This window comes from Gastrolobium bilobum, unplaced genomic scaffold (genome assembly GCF_033153095.1).
Source record: "Gastrolobium bilobum isolate Gb01-03AN ecotype WA unplaced genomic scaffold, APGP_CSIRO_Gbil_v1 utg28843, whole genome shotgun sequence".
Classification (NCBI taxonomy): Eukaryota; Viridiplantae; Streptophyta; class Magnoliopsida; order Fabales; family Fabaceae; genus Gastrolobium; species Gastrolobium bilobum.
The window spans coordinates 67,259-86,583 of NW_026896543.1; the positions used below are offsets into that span (position 1 = coordinate 67,259).

The 19,325-nt window shown below is 30.2% G+C and overlaps 2 protein-coding genes across 2 annotated transcripts; one reads left to right on the forward strand and one right to left on the reverse strand.

Moving 5' to 3' along the window:
- The first annotated feature begins 4,495 nt into the window (after positions 1-4,495).
- LOC133300389 (protein NRT1/ PTR FAMILY 7.3-like) lies at positions 4,496-9,226 on the forward strand. Its single transcript, XM_061499920.1, has 5 exons — positions 4,496-4,552; positions 6,359-6,491; positions 6,656-6,873; positions 7,411-7,967; positions 8,365-9,226. The coding sequence occupies exons 1-5, from the start codon at positions 4,496-4,498 to the stop codon at positions 9,224-9,226; spliced, it is 1,827 nt and encodes a 608-aa protein (XP_061355904.1).
- A 350-nt stretch (positions 9,227-9,576) lies between these two features.
- Positions 9,577-15,062, reverse strand: LOC133300382 (arginase 1, mitochondrial). Its single transcript, XM_061499910.1, has 7 exons — positions 15,017-15,062; positions 14,143-14,285; positions 13,831-13,990; positions 13,202-13,335; positions 11,842-12,051; positions 10,909-11,019; positions 9,577-10,152 (listed from the first exon to the last, which is right to left on the reverse strand). Exons 2-7 carry the CDS (start codon positions 14,281-14,283, stop codon positions 9,892-9,894), a joined length of 1,017 nt encoding a protein of 338 aa, XP_061355894.1. The 5' UTR covers positions 14,284-14,285; positions 15,017-15,062; the 3' UTR covers positions 9,577-9,891.
- Between the last annotated feature and the right edge of the window lie 4,263 nt (positions 15,063-19,325).

The window sequence follows — 19,325 nt, forward strand, 5'->3', positions numbered from 1 at the left end:
TGTATATAATGTATTACTGCCACTCATAGTGAATACAATGTTATCATATTATCTGATATCAAGATCAGATTTCTTTTCTTTCCTTTCTTCCTTCTTCTCTTTTCATTTCTTAGATTCAGTTCTGGTACCTTTCAAAAAGGAAGCTAGTCGTGGAGGAAGATCCAAAGATTGTGCTCTCTCTACTCCTCTATCCTTTCTTCCTCCTCCCGCTAAGGAAGCTTGTCGTGGAGGAAGATCCAAAGACTGTGCTCTCTCTACTCCTCTATCTTTTCTCCCTCATCCCGCTGCATTACTATTTAATGCTTATTTCTTTTATCTGATTAAAATCTAGAATTCTAAATAATAAAAATTTGCATAAAATAGCTCATCTTTATTCTTTCTCTTTAAAAGTGTTTTTTCATGTTCTTATCAAGGTGCAATTCCAATAGCTTACAAAAGTGTCCAAGAAACATTGGGCTTCTTATTGGTATCACATTTAGTTGTAATCAATGGCGGAGCCATAAATAATTTTTTTTCCCGAAGAAGACAGAATCATAATGTAAATTTTTCTTTTAAAGTTACAACTTTTCATATGACAAAAAAAAAATAGAAATGATGCTTACAACTAATTTTTTATATAGATTTTGAAAGAGGTCAAGCATCGGAGATATGAAACAAAATAGAAATAATGCTTACTTCTAAAAATTTATACATATATTTGAAGGGTCTCGCTCCAATGTTGATTGTAATGACCTCTCCTTCTGGGATTGAGACTTGAATAGGGGTGTTAACGGGTCGAGTTGAGTCGAGCTTTGGTCTTAAAAGGCTAATCCTGTATTTAAATGTGTCAGCCTGATCAAGCCTATTACTTGTTATAAATATAATTATCAGCCTGTGGCCTGACTTATTTACAAAAAAATGAAAGCTTTATTTAGCCTGTTTAAAAAAATAAGACAATAAAAATTTATTCAAACAGAATATACAATCAACAACATTATTAATTTCATAAATATTTATAAATTCAATGTATATCCAAACAGCATAGTATAGAACAAAATCACTCAAAAAGTCTGTTTAATCAATAAAATGGGATGAAATGGATTGAGGAGAGAGAGAAGGTATTACAATTAGTATAAAAAATATAAAAAATAAAAATAAAAATTAACATACTAGGTCAGCCTGAGAGGCTCTAAGACCAAGCTTTTGAATTGAAGCCTGAAGCCTTTTTATTAAACGAGCTGTTATATAAGTTCAAGTCTGGTTCCAACAATCAATTATAGACATATAAGCTCATGCCTTCACGAGCCGAGTCAAAGGCCCCTAGTTTATTTATCACTCCTAGTTAAGAGTATCATATTCTTAGATGCATTTTATCTTGTTGCTTCTGGCTTTTGGATGAGATAATTTGACAAATATCATTTGGACACACTATAATTTTTGCAAATTCTATCACGGAGGAGGAAGAAGATATACGGAAAGCAACCCCAAAGTAATTTTTTCAAGGTAGCAAAATGGACAAACTAGCTATAGTTTTTTAATGGTGTTAAAATTGGACTTGAGTGAAAAGACTCACATGCAAAATAAGTGATAAAAAAATAAAGCACAAGGAAGTAAGTGATTGCAAAGCAAATCACAGGACAATTTTTAAACTTTTAGTAAAACAGAATTTTTAATTAGACTTTAATTTATTTTGTTTAAATACATTTTTATGATGATTGGCTCTTATTCCCCTTAAATAATATTTTTAACTTTCAAAATATTTGTTAATTAAATTCTTAGCTTTATCGTAATTTTAAATAAATAAAATAGGGGAAATAAAATTTTGTATACATATAAGATAATAAGAAATTTAAGTGATATCATTAATTAAATTTAGAAAATAATAATTAATTTAAATTAAAGTTTATTATGTATATGAATGAACAAATTTTTGTAAGAAATAACTTTTGTAATTTGACGTAAATATATTTCTAGTATATTATTTTTTTATTTTTCTTGAATACTTTTTTTAATTTATAACAATTTAATTAATAACAATTTAATTAAATAATTATTTTTGAAGATAATGTGTTAAATAATTAATAGATAAATAATTTTTATTATAATATTTAATATTTAATTATATTATATTTTTCGTTTATGATATCATAATGATATAAATTAAAAATTAAAATTTTTGTATATAATATAATATATGATTGCAAGTGATATATTTTATTATCACAAAAAATATATGTAATACTTTTTTAAATATATATATGTATAGAGAAAAATATTTCTCAAGCAGCTTGAGATAAGTTTATCTCCAGCTACCCCAAAACTACGTCGTATTATTTATTTATTTTCTTATATTATTTTATTCACCTTTGAATGGTTATGATTCTCTTTTTCTCTCTCTCCCTTTATCACCGTTGATTCATCTTTGTACGGTTATGATTTAGTAGCCGGAGATAAGATTATCTCAAGTAGCTTGAGAAATATTTTTCCCTATATATATATATATATATATATATATATATATATATATATATATATAAGGTAGGATCCTTTGACACCGGTGTCAAAATTGAAATTTGACACCTCATCTGATAGCCGTTAGATCAAAAAAGATCAACGACTCTAATTTGTAAGCATGTGACACCATTGATCTTTTTTGATCTAATGGCTCTCGGATGAGGTGTCAAACTTTAAGTTTGACACCTCATCTGAGAGCCATTAGATCAAAAAAGATCAATGGTGTCACATGCTTACAAATCAGAGTCATTGATCTTTTTTGATCTAATGGCTCTCAGATATGGTGCCAAACTTTAAATTTGACACCTCATCTGAGAGCTACTAGATCAAAAAAGATCAATGGTGTCACATGATTACAAATCAGATGAGGTATCAAATTTGAAATTTGACACCGGTTTAAAAAGATCTTACTTCATATATATATATATATATATATATATATATATATATATACTCACCAATAAATTGATGCATTTAATTACTGAGGCTGTTACTATAAACAGTTCTTTCCAACAATCACCAGTTCTATGCATAAAGGGGTTGATACTGTTCATATTCAAATATGGATTCAAATATTCTGCTCATATTCAGTTCTGTATTTTACTAAATATCATCGATAAAAAAGCTTAACATAAAGGGGTTTATGGTGATTCTATGTATAAAGGACATAAAGGGGTTTATGGTGATTCTATGCATAAAGGACATAAAGGGGTTTATGGTGATTCTATGCATAAGGGGGTTGATACTGTTCATATTCAAATATGCATTCAAATATTCTGTTCAGATATCATGCTTCCACGCAGAATGCCATGAGTTAGAAGATAATGTCAAATGTCATTCCAATAAATTTTTTTTCTATTTCTTTTTAATATATATATATATATATATATATATATATATATATAGAAGTCTTACACTGATGTAACAGTTAGAAGTCTTACACTCAATCTTGACCATTGATCCACTTGTATCCAATGGCTCACATTACTAAAAAAAATTACAGCACTTAGATATAAGTGGAATCAACGGGCAAGATTAAGAGTGTAACTTACACTGGTGTAAAATGATCCTGACCTTATATATATATATATATATATATATGAGGTAGGATCCTTTGACACTAGTGTCAAATTTAAAATTTGACACCACATCTAAGAGTCATTGGATCAAAAAAGATCAACGGCTCTGATTTGTAAGCATTTGACACTATTGATCTTTTTGGATCCAATAGCTCTTAGATGAGGTGTCAAATTTCAAATTTGACACTGGTGTCAAAAGACCCTACTTCTATATATATATATATATATATATATATATATATATATTGGGTGAGATCATTTTACACTAGTGTAAATTATACTCTTAATCTATGAAGCATCGACACTTCAAAAATCTTGACGTGCCGTGTCCGACACTACCCGACATTCCAATACTGGTTGCAAAGATTAAAAAAAGGTTCAAATGTTACATTGCGTTATATTTTGAGTTCCAACTATTAGATTCATTAAATTACGATTATGATTTTATTGAGTTTAATATAAACATTTGGGATATCTTAAGATTCTTTGCAAAATTGATGGGTATTATAAGTTTAGCTTTATTTTTTTGTTAAATTATTAAATACTAAATATAATATACACTACATAAATTAAAATATTATATAATATCAAAACGTGTCATAACGTGTCAAATTTTAATATTTTATAGAATTAACGTGTCGGAATATCGTGTCGTATCCCGTATTCTGTGTCGGTGCAATATAGCTCTTAATTTTAACCGTTGATCTTGTTTATATCGAACGGCTCTAATTATTAAATATGTGAAACGTTAAATCCAAACAAATTAAATTTTTTATTCTTACACTAGTATAAAAATAAATAACCCAGCTACCATATATATTCTTCTCTCATATGCTCTTTTTCTCTTAATTATATGCTTACAATATTTATTTTCACTCTGCCCTCTTATCTCTCTAGTGTCCGAAGCCCTGCAAGCAAGAACCATGGATGCAAAAGACTTGGAGAAGACTACAAGTTCTCAAGTAAAAAATAATTCTAAGGTAACTGAAAAGAAAAACCCATCATTTTCTATTATTTTAAATGAAATTTGTGCTGGATTTCTTATTATTTGTATCAATATTATAAATTCATGCATAGCATATACCTCTTGACCAGCCATGCTCATCACTGGCACTGATCTGCATAGAACAGATCTAGCTCATGATCACTTTGTAATTTTTTAAATAAATTGCTCACAGTCTCTATTATTTACATGTCTCTTTCTCTCTCTTACTGAAGAAACTGCACTCCAAAAATCCCATTTCGTATAGACTTGATATAACTATATAAGAATCTCTTTTTAATTCCACCTATTAAAAAGACTTTTTTGCCATCTTTTGTTTCTACTTAGTATTTTTTTTCTCCCAATTCTTTATTTTTTTTAAAAGTATTTTTGCTATATTTTGGATGTAGAGTTGAACTTGAGGACAAAAGTAATTCAACTCTTCATTTAAAAGTATTTTATAATGTTGTATTTTTTTAGTAATCGAAAAATTTAAGTGAGGTTAGATACTAATATCCGATCAAGTTAGGGTAGATCCTAATTTTTTTGAGATTTTTTGAAAGGAATTATGGAATGCACCACCACTAACAAGATCCATACACCAGATAGATTTTTATTCACGCCCTTGTGGATTATGTTATTTTTTTAACGCCTTTCTCTCATTCCTCTTCATTTTCTATCGAATTCTCGAAATTGAAAACATTTAATATAATAACGCTCCATATTCATTGTCCTTGTTGACCGAATAGCAAAACCAATATTATTAAACCTATCCCGGTCATCAACTCGGTCAGAGTTTCCAGTTTATTGTATCACTAGTTCAACCAATAAGTTATTGGTTAACCTAAATAAATATATACAAATTTATATTTTATACTTAAAATTTCACAAAAAAATTTAAATTCTTATATATATATATATATGTTTGTTGTAATTTAGGAATTTGAGTTGTTGGTATTAGTGTAAAAACACAACATTTAACAGTATTTTTTAAAAAATGAAAATTACGTGACCGACAGTAAAAAAAAAAATCAGCCAGGTCACCTTTTTTTTTTATTTATTTAAATCCTGCCAAATCAAACTGATTCTCACCATGTTGGTTGCATGGCCGATTTGTTGACTAACTTAGACCGATTATATTAATGATTTGTTTTTTTTTATTTTTTTGATAACAATAATGATTTATTTAATAACACTGAGCAAAACCATATTTTATTATAAGGACAATAAGATATTCTCTCTCTATGTATTAATTATAAATTAAATAATTCTTCCAATTATGTATAATTTCAAATCCATAATAAATTATACTATTTAATAAATTTAATTTTGATGCATTGTCCTTGTAAAACAATTTAATTTCATTTAATAATGTTTTAACAAACTCATTAAATGATGTGACAAGACATAACAGGGTAAAAAGAATTTTATATTAACCAAAAAAAAAATACATATTGAATGGCAACCAATGTTATTTAAATTCTTTTGTATAATTTGATTATGAAACGGTTTTTTCATTATCTTTATTCTCTATCCTTCCTCTTAATTTAAAGTTGAAAATTAAGTCCATGGGGAAAAAATATTCAATCTGAAGCCTAATATAACTGACCTATGTAGTTAATATTTTCTCACTTCTTACAAGGAAAACTTTCTTCACTAATAATAATAATTTATTTAACCAATTATATAACACTTCAGTTTTTTATTCCTACCAAGATTTTATGCATAATTTTATAGTTATATGTGTGTGTGTAAGCCTGTGCTTGTTTGTATTTTTTTTTTTTAATTGATTTATAATGAATAGGTGTTTGAAATTGATGGGTATGATGAGGAAAGACTCATCACTTCTTGCACAAGAGATGGGTCAGTTGATTGTTATGGAAAACCAGCTATCAAAGATAGAACTGGTGGATGGAGAAGTGCCATATTGTTATTAGGTATTTATTCATGCACCTCTTAATATTGTTGTAGTTGTTTGATTGGAATATAATATATAAGATTTTTTATTTTTTTGGATATGTGTTTATTTCAATTATTTTATCAGTTTTTTTTGTATTATATCAATGTGTTTATTAATTATAGAATTGTAAAATTGAGACAGTGAATCAAGGACTAGTTGCATTGGCTTTTACTGGAGTTGAAGTAAATTTGGTTCTCTTCGCAAAGTTAATTTTGAGACAGACTAATGCTGAGGCAGCAAACACATTTACCATATGGATGGGCACAACCTATTTCTTCTCTCTGATTGGGGCTTTTCTTAGTGATTCATATTTGGGAAGATACCTCACTTGCATAATATTTCAAGTGGTATTCATCATTGTAAGTAATCAACATGCTAATCTGAACTGAATATTCGCATGCAATTATATCAATATGTTTTTTTTATTATTATTATTAACAGAAGCATAAGGGAGGAGTGTATGATTTCCAATGTTATGACATATTACAAGTTTAGAAGACGGTTTATAATAACATTGATAGAGTACAAGATCGAGTACTAACTGTGTTAAAACTTGGTGAAGAGAGTTTTGCCGCACATGTGGTCTTACTCGACTTAGTTAAACTAGTCAAGTAATCGATGGATAATGTTATCCTCTATTATATTTAATGAAAGTTTACTAGTAAACATTATTTAATGCTACTTGTTGAGTAAATCATTACTTATACTATAAAAATGTTTATCAATGCTTGAATAGGATGCTATTAAGAAAGTGTTCTCTATTGCATTCAAAATCAATAACTTAGATAGGCTATGCTATATGAATAAGGTTTGAAACAATAGATATGTGTTTCTAGAACATACCAACTACAATAATTTTACAAAATTTGAAGTTCTATTTTCCTTCTCTTATGCAGGGGTTGGTGTTATTATCCTTGTCAAGCCATTTCTCTTTACTTAGAACTCACGATTGTGGCAAAATAGGATTGCTATGTGAACCCCAAATGCCAATTCAAATGGCAATAATTTACATATCAATATATCTAATTGCTATAGGAAATGGAGCTGCTGACCCTGCTTTAGCAACATTTGGTGCAGATCAATTTGATGAGGAAGAACCTGAAGAACAACCTTCTAAAGCTTCATTTTACAGCAACTTTTATGTGGCATTGAACTTGGGATCTTTAGTGGCTGAGACAGTACTGGCTTACATAGAAACTGCAGGAAATTGGGAACTGGGGTTTTGGATATGTGCTGGCAGTGCTAGTGTTTCCTTTCTTCTTTTGTTGAGTGGAACACACAGATATAGGCACTTTAAGCCTTTTGGAAATCCTATTTCAAGGTTTGCACAAGTATTAGTGTCCTCTTTGAGGAAAATGAAACTTCAAATACCCACAAATGGAGAAGGCCTCTATGATTTTCAAGAAGGGGGTGATAACAGTGTTAGGAGAATACACCACACAAATGGCCTCGGGTAAGTCTCTTAAGAGCATATGGAAGTGTTTTGGCATTGTTGTACATTATTCATGCAATATTTGAGCATTAAGTAGACTAGATTTTACTTGTTAGATGTATTGGTTCAATAATTAATTCAGTATTTTCAGCAATGGTATTCCTATATAAATCAAACCATGAAGCAACATTTTGTTATTTGTAAATGTGAAAAACCAGGTATAAAGTTGCTGTAATATAGAGAAGTGGAAGATAAAAAAACCTTTGCGAATTCTTGATAGCCTTATAAAGTATTGCAAGTTTGTCAAGTGTCTTATTTTTTTTAATCAAAGGAACCAAAATGAAGAAGGGACCTCAATATAAAGTTTTCAATATTGTCTCCATAACTCCTACGTTCATTTTGTTTTGGTATCAAACAGGTTTCTGGATCGAGCTGCTATTGTTTCTATTGAGGAAAAGAACACATTGTTAGGCAAAGGCCAAAAACCAAACCCGTGGCATCTTTGCACTGTGACACAAGTTGAAGAAGTGAAATGTGTTTTGAGATTGATGCCAGTATGGTTTTGCACCATCTTCTCCTCAGTTATCTTCATACAGATGCTTTCTCTATTCGTTGAGCAGGGTGCTACAATGGACAGAACTTTTTTCAAGTTTCAAATCCCTCCTGCCAGCATGACCGCATTTGATATCATAAGCACATCTGCATTTATTCTCTTATTTGATATTCTCATTGTTCCATTATATGTGAAAGTGATGAAAAAAAATCCAAAACCTCCTACTGAGCTAAGAAGAATTGGAATTGGGCTAGCCATTGCAATAATAGCCTTGACAGTTGCTGGCTTTGTGGAGAGAAAAAGACTTAAACTTGCTAGCCACAATGGTGAAGAGACAAGCTCTTTGAGTATCTTTTGGCAGATACCACAGTATGTGCTTGTAGGAGTAGCAGAAGCTTTTGTATATGTGGCACAGATGAATTTTTTTACATCACAGATACCTGATGGATTAAAAAGCTTGGGAATGGGGTTGTCCATGTCTTCATCTGCACTTGGTAGTTATGTTGCCAACATTATTTTGACAGTGGTCATGAAAATCACATCAAGTCATGGACGTCCTGGATGGGTTTCACCTAATCTAAATGATGGTCACTTAGATAGGTTTTTCTTCTTGTCTGCTTTTTTAACAGCCATTGACTTGATATTATTTATTGTATGTGCCAAAAGGTACAAGGGTATAGCATTGGAGAAAAGAGAAGAGACAAACAAAGAGGAAGTTGTAATTTGACTATACAGTTTGGTAGCAAAAAATTTGGTAGGCTATATAGGAAGAATAACAAAGGTGAGGGAGCTAGGCAAGAAAATAAGGGTAATATGTAGTTGTGCCATGAGTGCCATTGGATTTTAGCATATTTGTCTTTGTACTGCTTTATTCTTATATGGAAATAAATTATTAAAAGAGCATCCATATCAAATCTAAATATAGAGCCTAATAACTTGTAATCCAATTGCTACTAAGAAATCAAATATGTACGTTCAAGGATGAAAATATGGATGGAAGCTAATCGATTTATCTTATGATATAATGATATATTAGTTTTGCATATCATGACTTGCAACTAAAAAACATTTCTCATCATGTGTAATCAGTTACATAGATCAATCACCCCTTTAGGCTATAAAAAAAAAACAAATTCTTAATAAATCATATTGTAACATTTCTCCAAAATTTTGAAACTGAAAGAGCAAGCTCAACTACAACCCAACAGAAAACAAAACAGTTCTACAAAATATTAGAAATATTAACCACGTTTGAGATTGTATAAACTATTTATTGAAGTCTTCAAATAAAACCTAGTAAAAATTGAATGCCACTCTGAAATGCTATCCCTTCCAGGTGCATATAGTGAATGAAGAGTGCGTTGAAGTAAACATCATGGGGCATGAGACTTATTATTTTGAAATCTTTGCAGCCAGTTCTCTTACCAACTTAGCAGCTACCATGGCAGTCATTCCATCAACAGTATCACGTTGTGGGTTGAACTCAACCACGTCTCCAGCAACAACATCACCTTGAAGATTGTGCAAGATGTTGAGAACATCACGGAAAGAAAGACCTCCGGGTTCTATGTGAGACACTCCTGGAGCAAATGCAGGATCAAGACAATCCACATCTATTGAGATATACACACCTTTAACACCTTCCCCCAGTTTCTGCAAAAGGAAATCCCTAAGGTTTATAAACCAAAGAAGCATCAAATCTTATAACATTAATAATATTAAATTTCATCTGGTATTTGATTCGAAAGAACCCGTTTCCCCACCAAAAGAAATGCATAGAAACCATGGAACTTAGAAAGGATATGCAGAAATGCTGAGAAGTCAAATTTTCAACAATAATAACCTTTGTCACTATTATTAGCAAACAAAATTGCAAAACTTCGGCATGTTTGAAACTAATACTTTCTAAGGTATACTTGAAAAAATTGTAATATTTCCCAAAGGTCTCCAATGACCTCTCCTTTGAGGGTGAGCCTTAGAGCAGCAGCAAAGTTGCTCCTTGTGACCGAAAGATCACAGGTTGAAAACAGCTTTTTTGCAAAATTGCAAAGGTAAGACTACATACAATCAACCCTCACCTATACTCTTACAAGTTGGGGAACTTTGTGCACCGAGTTTGCCTTTCCCTGAGGTCTCCTAAAGGGTACAAGGTTAAGGGAAAAATATCATTTTAGAATAATGATTTTTCCAACAAGTATGCCCTTGCATCAAGCAGGTAGCCAACATGGATACAAAATCAATATGTACGGCTTCTGAGTATCCATGATTGATAATACACAGTGACGTGAAATAAGGTGTAGATCAGTGTGTGAGCATCAGTACTTAAAAAAGAGAAAGACACAGTAGCAAGTATGCTCGCACACACAAATACACAGAGGTGGAGAGAAAGAGAGAGAGAGAGAGAGAGACCAAGTTCTCTAAAAATTGGCGATCTCTTGAAAATGTTCGCATTTCATATTGCTCTACCCCGAATTTTTTGGCTTGTTCACGCCCTTCAGTTGTTATTGATCTTATACCAACCTGAAATAAATTACTAAATTAAAAGCATGAAGAATATACGATATATCATGCAAATCAAGGGTGAAGAATGAAATATTTACTACCATTACCGAGGGAAAAAAATCACATATCAAACCATAGGGAAGAACTTGCAACATATTAGCCATTGAAACAAATTAACAAAATTCGTCTGATGAAGTCAAAAGTCAAAGAAATAAAGCTAAAGAAACAACATGTCTACTTTTTTAACTTACCTGATAAATCCAGCTTCTAGAAACTACAGAATCATTTTGATTTTGATAGGTTGGTTGAATATAATTGAACTAAATTTCAACAAAACACAACTGCTTTACGATATAGATTGTGAACGGTTTTATGAGGAATTCAACTGATATAGTTCGACCTCCTTGCTGGTTAAATTACACATTATTCAAATAATAGATCATACAATCATGGAAGAAGAAATCATAACAATATGAAAGAGATACAAATAATTAGGTTAAACGTAATGGGCATTGAATTCCTTCATTTGTTAAATCAGATATGTAGAAGGATAAGCAACACCATGCACATGTCCTATTGATTGTCTTCTTTACACAGGAAATTGATGATTAGGTCCTGACTCTTGATCAAGTTGTATTTATCATCTAAACAAAATCCAATTATATTCAACCCAAAATTATCAGCCAGGCTGCTGCACAGCCAGTAAATGAATGATAAATGAGATGAAATTAATAGCATATTATTACAGAGAATAACCATAATTTATCTTTCAGAAATGCCTTATTAAATTAAACTGTTTAGGATATAAATGCTACAAACATATCAAGAATAAAAAATTGCCTGCAAGAGTCGCCGAACATAGTCACCCTCCATGATTCTAGCAAATGAAGAAGCATGTGAATAAATGTTTCCTTCAAAGGCATGATAGTTATCAGGATGTGCATCAAGATGAAGAACATCAACTGGTCCTCCAAGCTTCTCAGAGACAGCTCTAACAACTGGAAAAGATATTGAGTGATCACCACCTAAAACCAAGGGTCGTAATGGATCCTGGAAGAATGTAGACACCATGAGAATCAAGCTATATCTAGCTCAAACTGAAAGTTACCAGAAAAATATGATAATTCATGTGATATTTGATGCTAAAAAATCTTGTTATTTTCACAAACAAAAATTCCAAACTAAGTGAATTTTTCAGGAGAAATAATCCAATCATGAAATACGGGGACCATCAAACATTTGGTCTCGTCATGTCACACAATGATCTTTCCCCTCTCATGTTCAAACTATTACCAAGAAGCCACAATTCCTTGTCAAAATATACTTAATATTTATTAGTTTAAGTGATTAATCAGGATTGAGGACCAAAATTTTGTGGGTCTCACTTATAGACATTCGTTGAAGTTGTGGGGTGAGGTTCAGGTAAAGAAAACAGAAACCTTGCTGCCAATTGGACCAATATGCTTCAGGCAATGAGATCCGGGAGGAAAATGTTTCTCTCAATTATGGCTAGGTCCTGCCCTCTTCCTTCACCTTGAGGATAAGGTGAATTTCGGAGGGAGAGTATTGATGGGCCTGAAGTATGTGAATAAAGGTAATAACAGAATTGGGGGTGAAAGGAAGAGAGTTAGTTAGGGAGGATTCTTCCAGAATAATCTTGGAGGATGGGATAAAAGGAGGGGAGTTTGTGGAGTGAGGTATGCATGTATTAAGAGAAATTTGGGGTTGGGTCTAGAGCTGCTGCAAGCAGCTCTTTGGGTAATGAGCAGTTCTTGTATTTTGTGTTTGTAAGAGGCTCTGCCTACATTGATTGGAAGGAATAAACCGCTGAGCATTTTGGGTTTCATCACTCACACAAAAAAACTGATAACAAGGAAAAAAAAACCAAAAACAAAAAAGAGAAAAATAGAGGAATATGAAGCTTCAGAAAACATTACTTACATATCCCATCAAGCTACCTATGAATAAAACTCCAGGAAATAATACTGATACTAGAAAAGTAAAACACCACACCCAGTTTTTTCTTTGTTCTTAAAGCTATATCAAATTTAAACGTAATGCACTGAAAATAATGGGGAAAATTGGATTAAAAAAATAAAAAATAAAAATGGCGTATTCTGCATTTTGTTGAAAGTGCAATATTTTAGTTCCAAATAATGTGACAGTTTTCAAAGCAGAAGTTCACAAATTGAAAAGTTACCTCCTCCATGACTAACTTGACAGATTCACTAATGACTTTCATCAATCTGTCATCATCTACCCCACAATCTCGAATTTCTTGGATAGGAACATCACCAACATCAGTTAGCACTCGTACGTCCTGTAAATCCTTTCCTGCAAAATCAGAATCCTGCTACTATAAGCTCATGATTATCATACACAATTACAGGCCCAGTACAAGAGGCATGAAGGCACTTAGAAGTAAGATTGCAAGTGAGCAATATCCCATTAAATAATTTGCTCCAATGACCATGTTAGCTTCATAGACAATGAATAATTAAATACAGGTTAACAGGCGTCATTACAAAAGTCCAGGATATCCTCGCAGAGAATACAACAAGAAGAGGAGGGAAAACACATGTGCAAGGTAACTGAAATCCCAACAACACAAAAGTCCAATATTTTTAAGAACCTAAAGAAATAATATCCACAATTTCAACATTCAAATTAGATAATAGGTTTGTATTCTTGAATCTTTCTACAACCAAGATTTGATGCAAAGAATAAATTAACATTTGCGGATGAGGTTGCAAAGCAAAATTTAGACTAGGCTACACAAAAAAACCTTTTATAAGACTTCTACAATCCTAAGGAAAACCAAATGACTACCTTCTTCAGTTGTTGAGTTTGTGCTACCACACCAAATGGCCTCTCGAATGCGAGGAGGTGCAAATGCGGGACCTTGAAGGAATGATGAATTATGTCCCAAGGGAACTCCAAGAAGAGTTGAAGTTGCTCCTGAACCTCCCAAAGCACGCACAAGTTCTCCCTGGAGAACAGCAAAATTTCTTCATTTATATTTCTTTCTTGCAAAGCATATAATCAAAATCACCCAAATAAACTACAAAATTATGGGACAACGAAGACAACACCAAATAAACACAAATTCAGCCAAGCAAGATAACATCAAAGGAGACATGCCTTAAGCTTTGCTCTTTCTCGAATAAGTGTAAGTGAAGCATCTATCACACGATTTTGGCCTTTCTCTATCAAAGCAGTAGATACATTTGCTGCATTTAGTTTTGGCATGTAATGGATGCCTCTGCGTGCTATAAACGACATTTCTGTATCAAACGAACAAAACAATTAATATATATATTTAGGGGGCAAACAAATTCTGTCAATTTCAATAATATTACAGACCAATGAATTTTATGTTTGAAATGAACAGAGATTTACAAATCAATTTAGGCTTCAGAGTTTACCAGCATCAATGATACAGTACACAATATTTAGTACCCCAAAATTTTATAAATTAACCTCTCTTCCTAAAACCCAAAACCAAGAAAACACAAGCAAGTGGCTCAACCTCTGGAATCCACCAAGCAATTTCTTCAACCTCAAAATAAAACACTGAACCAAAATGCTAATCTAGCCATCTAATATCTAAAAAAACATAGAAACAGATTCTTCAGGTTCAATGATGCTTTCCTTCCTTTTTCTTTAACAATAATAAAATAAAAAAACAGAAAAATAGATATCAGAAACAATAATAATTCATCTTACCACTTCCTTTGCCTGTAGCAATGAAAAATGCTAAAACTTTCAGCTACTTTAAAATACACTTTGTTAACCACAACAATAATCTCGAGAAACAAAGTGATCTTTCAAAAAAAAAGTTCATTTTCAAACCCCAAAAAAATACAAAAGCAAAAAAACACAAAATTGTGGAACACCCAGAATAAAGGAGTGTTCAAAGTTTCAAACTTTACAACCCCAAATGACAGAACCCCTAGTAAACTTTATAAGCTTTCAAAGAAGAAGAAGCAGTTCAGATTTTAAAACAAAAGCGTACCTTGAAACTTGAAAGAGAACTGAGGAAAGTGAAGAAGTGGCGCTAATTTATAATAATTAGGTGTGAGAGAGTGTTAACTTCGCCACCTCCTTATTTATAACGTCCTTTTGGGACTCTTGTATAAATATTTCATTTTTAATTTAATAATTTAAAATGAAATACTAGGGAATTGTAATATTATAAAATAAGGGCAAGTTTGATTTCAGTTCATAAAAACAAGTTTTTGATTTTCAAAATAAAAAAATTTATTTAGTAATGTTTATTTTGTAAAAGTAATTTTACAAATTATAAATATTTTTTATTTTAAAAATCAAATTTAAACAACATGTTTGATTTTTTTTTTTTGTGTTTTGACTTTTAACTTTTAAAAGAAAAAATACAAAAAACACTTATTTTTGATTAATTATTATGTAATACAGTTTTGAGAATAAAAAAAATAGTACTCAATCAAACAGACCTAATTTTAAAATTTTATTTGAAAATAATAAGTATAGATTCATGTAAAAGTATATTTTATTAATTAATATGCTATTCTTTAATTTATTTAATTATTATGCTTAGGAGTGTTTTGACTTCTCATTAAATTTTTCAATTAATTTATGTTTGCAGAATATAAGTTAAAAATATGCATTTTTTTCATGTTTTAATTTTTATAAATAAAGATTAAAGGATTTTTAACTCGAATTTTGAAAATTTATTTAAAAAGAAATAAATATAATTCATGTAATAAGTATGTTTCATTGTTACTATGCTAATTCTTTATTTTATTAACTAATATGCTTATGAGTGTTTTAATTTCCCATTGATATTTTTTAGTAAAGACTAATCGGTGTTAATTCGCGTTTATAGAATATAAATAAAAAATTATTATTTTTTCAGCTTTTAATTTCTTACAAACAAAGATTATAGGTTTTAAATCAATCTTTTAAAGTATATTTAAAAATAAATTAATATAAATATTCATGTATTAAGAATATCTTATTAATTACGATGCTAATTCTTTAATTTTATTAATTAATATGCTTTTGAAAGTTTTGATTTCTCATTAATTTCTTTTATCAAAGTGTGTTTATAGAATATAACAAAATATTTATTTTGTATTACATTGTTAAACTTTTTTTTTTTTTTTTGGTAACCTACATTGTTAAACTTAAATATCAAATATAAATGTTTTTTATACTTTTTCATATATTCAATATTTTAATATTATTTGGTAATCTTAATTTTTAACATTAAATATTAACGTTAAAAAAATCATATCATATAAATGGAAGTAGCACCTCGTTAAAGTAATGATTGTATTTGTGAGTTTGTGACGATGAGGTTTGGAAAGTTGATGTGATTCGTTGCACGGACCAATATCCCGAATACTCATTAAACAACTCAGATCCCAAGGAATGTTCGTCCCATCGTGCAACTTGCAAAATACTTTATACAAATTTAGTTTATTCTAATATGATTTACTATACCAATTACATTAATAATTTTAGTAATTATTCAGAAATTAATTTTAACAACTAATAATGTAATTTGGGTATTATATATTAGGATTGTAATAAGTATAATATAATAATTTAATATGATGTATTATAACTTTACTATTATCATTATTACATTTAGGGTAGGCATAATTCACTTTTCCATAAGGAATTCAACCGATAATTAAGATGGTCCAGTTTAGAGAAACTAACTGTTCTAGAAAAAACGTTCCAGTCTAAAATCGGTTAAAAAAATATGCTTATTTATTATATGATTTGATTTGATTCATGATTTATATAACTTTTTCACACGTAAAAGGATGAATATAATTAGGCTTGATTTTATTTTCCATATATGCGGAATCGAACTAAACAAGTAAGGTGCTTTTTTTTTTCTTTTTTTTTTTGTAAATTAAGTAAGGTGCTTTAGAGAGAGAAACTGACTTAGAGAAGATAATCCCGTTTTTAAAGTGATTAAAAATATTTAATTTATAAAATATGATTATTTATCATGTAAGTATAATTTGACTTGGTTCAATTTTTTTATATCAAACCAGACGAAACTAGTAAAGCAGTCAGTGTACTTCATAAAACCAAATTTTAAAAAATAATTTAGTTCTTAAATTGATTAAAAAATAATTTGATTTTAAATCCAACCATAAAATATTAGTATTTATAGGTCATTTTAATTTGGTTTATGATTCAGTTCGATTTAAATAAAATTTTCGAGACTTGTAATTATATTATATAAATTTATATAGTAAAAAAAAATCATTACAATATAGTACTTCCTTTTTGCGACATAGATGAAAATACAAATAAAAAAAAGAATAGAGTCAGAAAAAATTTCACATTTGAAAAAAAGAAATACCTGAATATGGACTTATGTAAGGCCCATATACATAAAGGTTCAATAAAAGAAAATACAAAATAGAAATCATATTAATTAGGAAAGAATCATATTATTAATGACAATCTTATCATAATAGTTATACAATAGATACTAGGCTCTTGGATAGACCATTGATGGGATGTTTTTTTTTTATTGAAATGGTAGAAAAGTGGGATGGAATTTTTTTTTCATGTTTGGTATGGGAAAGGTTATACTTACAATCTATTTCCGTTACAATCTCTTACAATCAATATTTTAACCGTTGATTTCCGTCAATCAGCGGTTAAGATTTTCGCAAATAAAATTTATTAATTAATTATTAATTCGCAATAAATGATAACCGTTGATTGATGGAAATCAACGGTTAAGATATGATTGTAAGGGGTTATAAACAAAAATAGGTTGTAAGTATAACCTCCTCTGTTTGGTATAAGTAAAAGTAAAAAATCTCAGGATACTTTTTCACATCATTCCCGTTTTTAACTACACATGGAAAAAAATAATCTCATCCCACCCATGATATTATTTTTTTTCCACCAACTCGGAAATACATTTTCACAATTTGAGACAAAAATGCTCTTATACAATATATCAGCAGATGTGTAAAAATGAGTAATTTTGTTATTTTGGTTCAGATTTCTATCAATATTTTATAACGAACCAAACATAACATCAATAAAATTAAGCCAACTTTTCAAAAAAAAATTGGCTTACCAAACACTTTTCGTAACTTACTGTGGGAAAAAAAATTCTCACCATATCTAAGTTTTCAAAATTTTCTCTACCAAACACTCTCTAAAAGTTCAAAATTTTATCATCCATAGATAAATGGCTTTAATGTTTCTAGAGTGAATGTAAATAAGTTATCTACATTCGCTCCCAAAATGACGTCGTTTGGGTTGAAAAATTTAAAAATTATAATGAAAATGACTATTATAACCCTGAAATAAATTATAATTACAAAAATATCTTGATTTCCGCCTCAAAACGACGTCGTTTTGGGCTCAATGTAAATAAGTTATCTATATTAACTGTAAAAAAGCGAACCGTAGATAAATTCTATAAATAAGAGATAAAGCTACATATATGAACTAATGTCTCTCGTATACTATTATCCTATCACTTGCATATACAATCCCTTTGGCAAATGTTGTTTGGGTTTTATTAATCTCATGTTAAAGGAGATAAGTTATCTCATGTTATAGATACAAACTTGTGAGTTCCACCGTCTGGAAAAAAAGAATTAACACAGTTATCGAAGGATGTGTAGGAGAAAAAATTTATCTCATATAACATGAGAATAATTTTTCTCATATTGTTTATAACTATGTGCCTTGATTTGATATATGAAGAGTATTTTCACTGGTAGATATCTCAGAGAAAGTACCATATCCTATATTACTAATCTTCTGGACACTTCTCAATCAGATAGAACAATATCCATTGGATACTTCCGCTGCAAGTTTTGTTCCGAAGGAGGACATGACATGGATTTCGCCATCAATGAGGTTGGTGTCACCGCGTTGTACCTCTACAACTCTGTTATGTATTGTTTGGTTTTTAGAGAAATTTTAGTTCCCTTTAGACATGTTCACCATTGACATCTTTGGAAACGGTGAAGGATCCACTAGCCTGTGATTCCTTCCCCTATATGTATCTTTTTTTTGGTTCATCTTCGATCGATGTGCTTTGTTATCACAATGAACTATTCACCAATGAGGCAAGTGGAGCAAAAACCAACAACAAATTGGCGCAAACATTTTAACATTAACCCCTGCCTACAAGGCACCCTTAAATTCCTTTGTCCTGTGGCTCGTAATGGTACCTTATTGTTAACCAATTCTAAAAACGGATACGCTATTTTATATATACTATCATATTAAAATTTTATAATACCGTATGGTATTGAGCCTTATGTTATGGTACATACCAAATATAG

Coding starts and splice junctions, on each gene's coding strand:
- LOC133300389 (XM_061499920.1), top strand. CDS start 4,496: ATGGATGCAAAAGACTTGGAGAAGACTACAAGTTCTCAAGTAAAAAAT. Junction 4,553..6,358: donor AAGTAAAAAATAATTCTAAG/GTAACTGAAAAG, acceptor TATAATGAATAG/GTGTTTGAAATTGATGGGTA. Junction 7,968..8,364: donor CACCACACAAATGGCCTCGG/GTAAGTCTCTTA, acceptor GGTATCAAACAG/GTTTCTGGATCGAGCTGCTA.
- LOC133300382 (XM_061499910.1), bottom strand. CDS start 14,283: ATGTCGTTTATAGCACGCAGAGGCATCCATTACATGCCAAAACTAAAT. Junction 13,991..14,142: donor GAGAAAGAGCAAAGCTTAAG/GCATGTCTCCTT, acceptor GCTGTTCTCCAG/GGAGAACTTGTGCGTGCTTT. Junction 11,020..11,841: donor ATGTTCGGCGACTCTTGCAG/GCAATTTTTTAT, acceptor AATTTATTTCAG/GTTGGTATAAGATCAATAAC.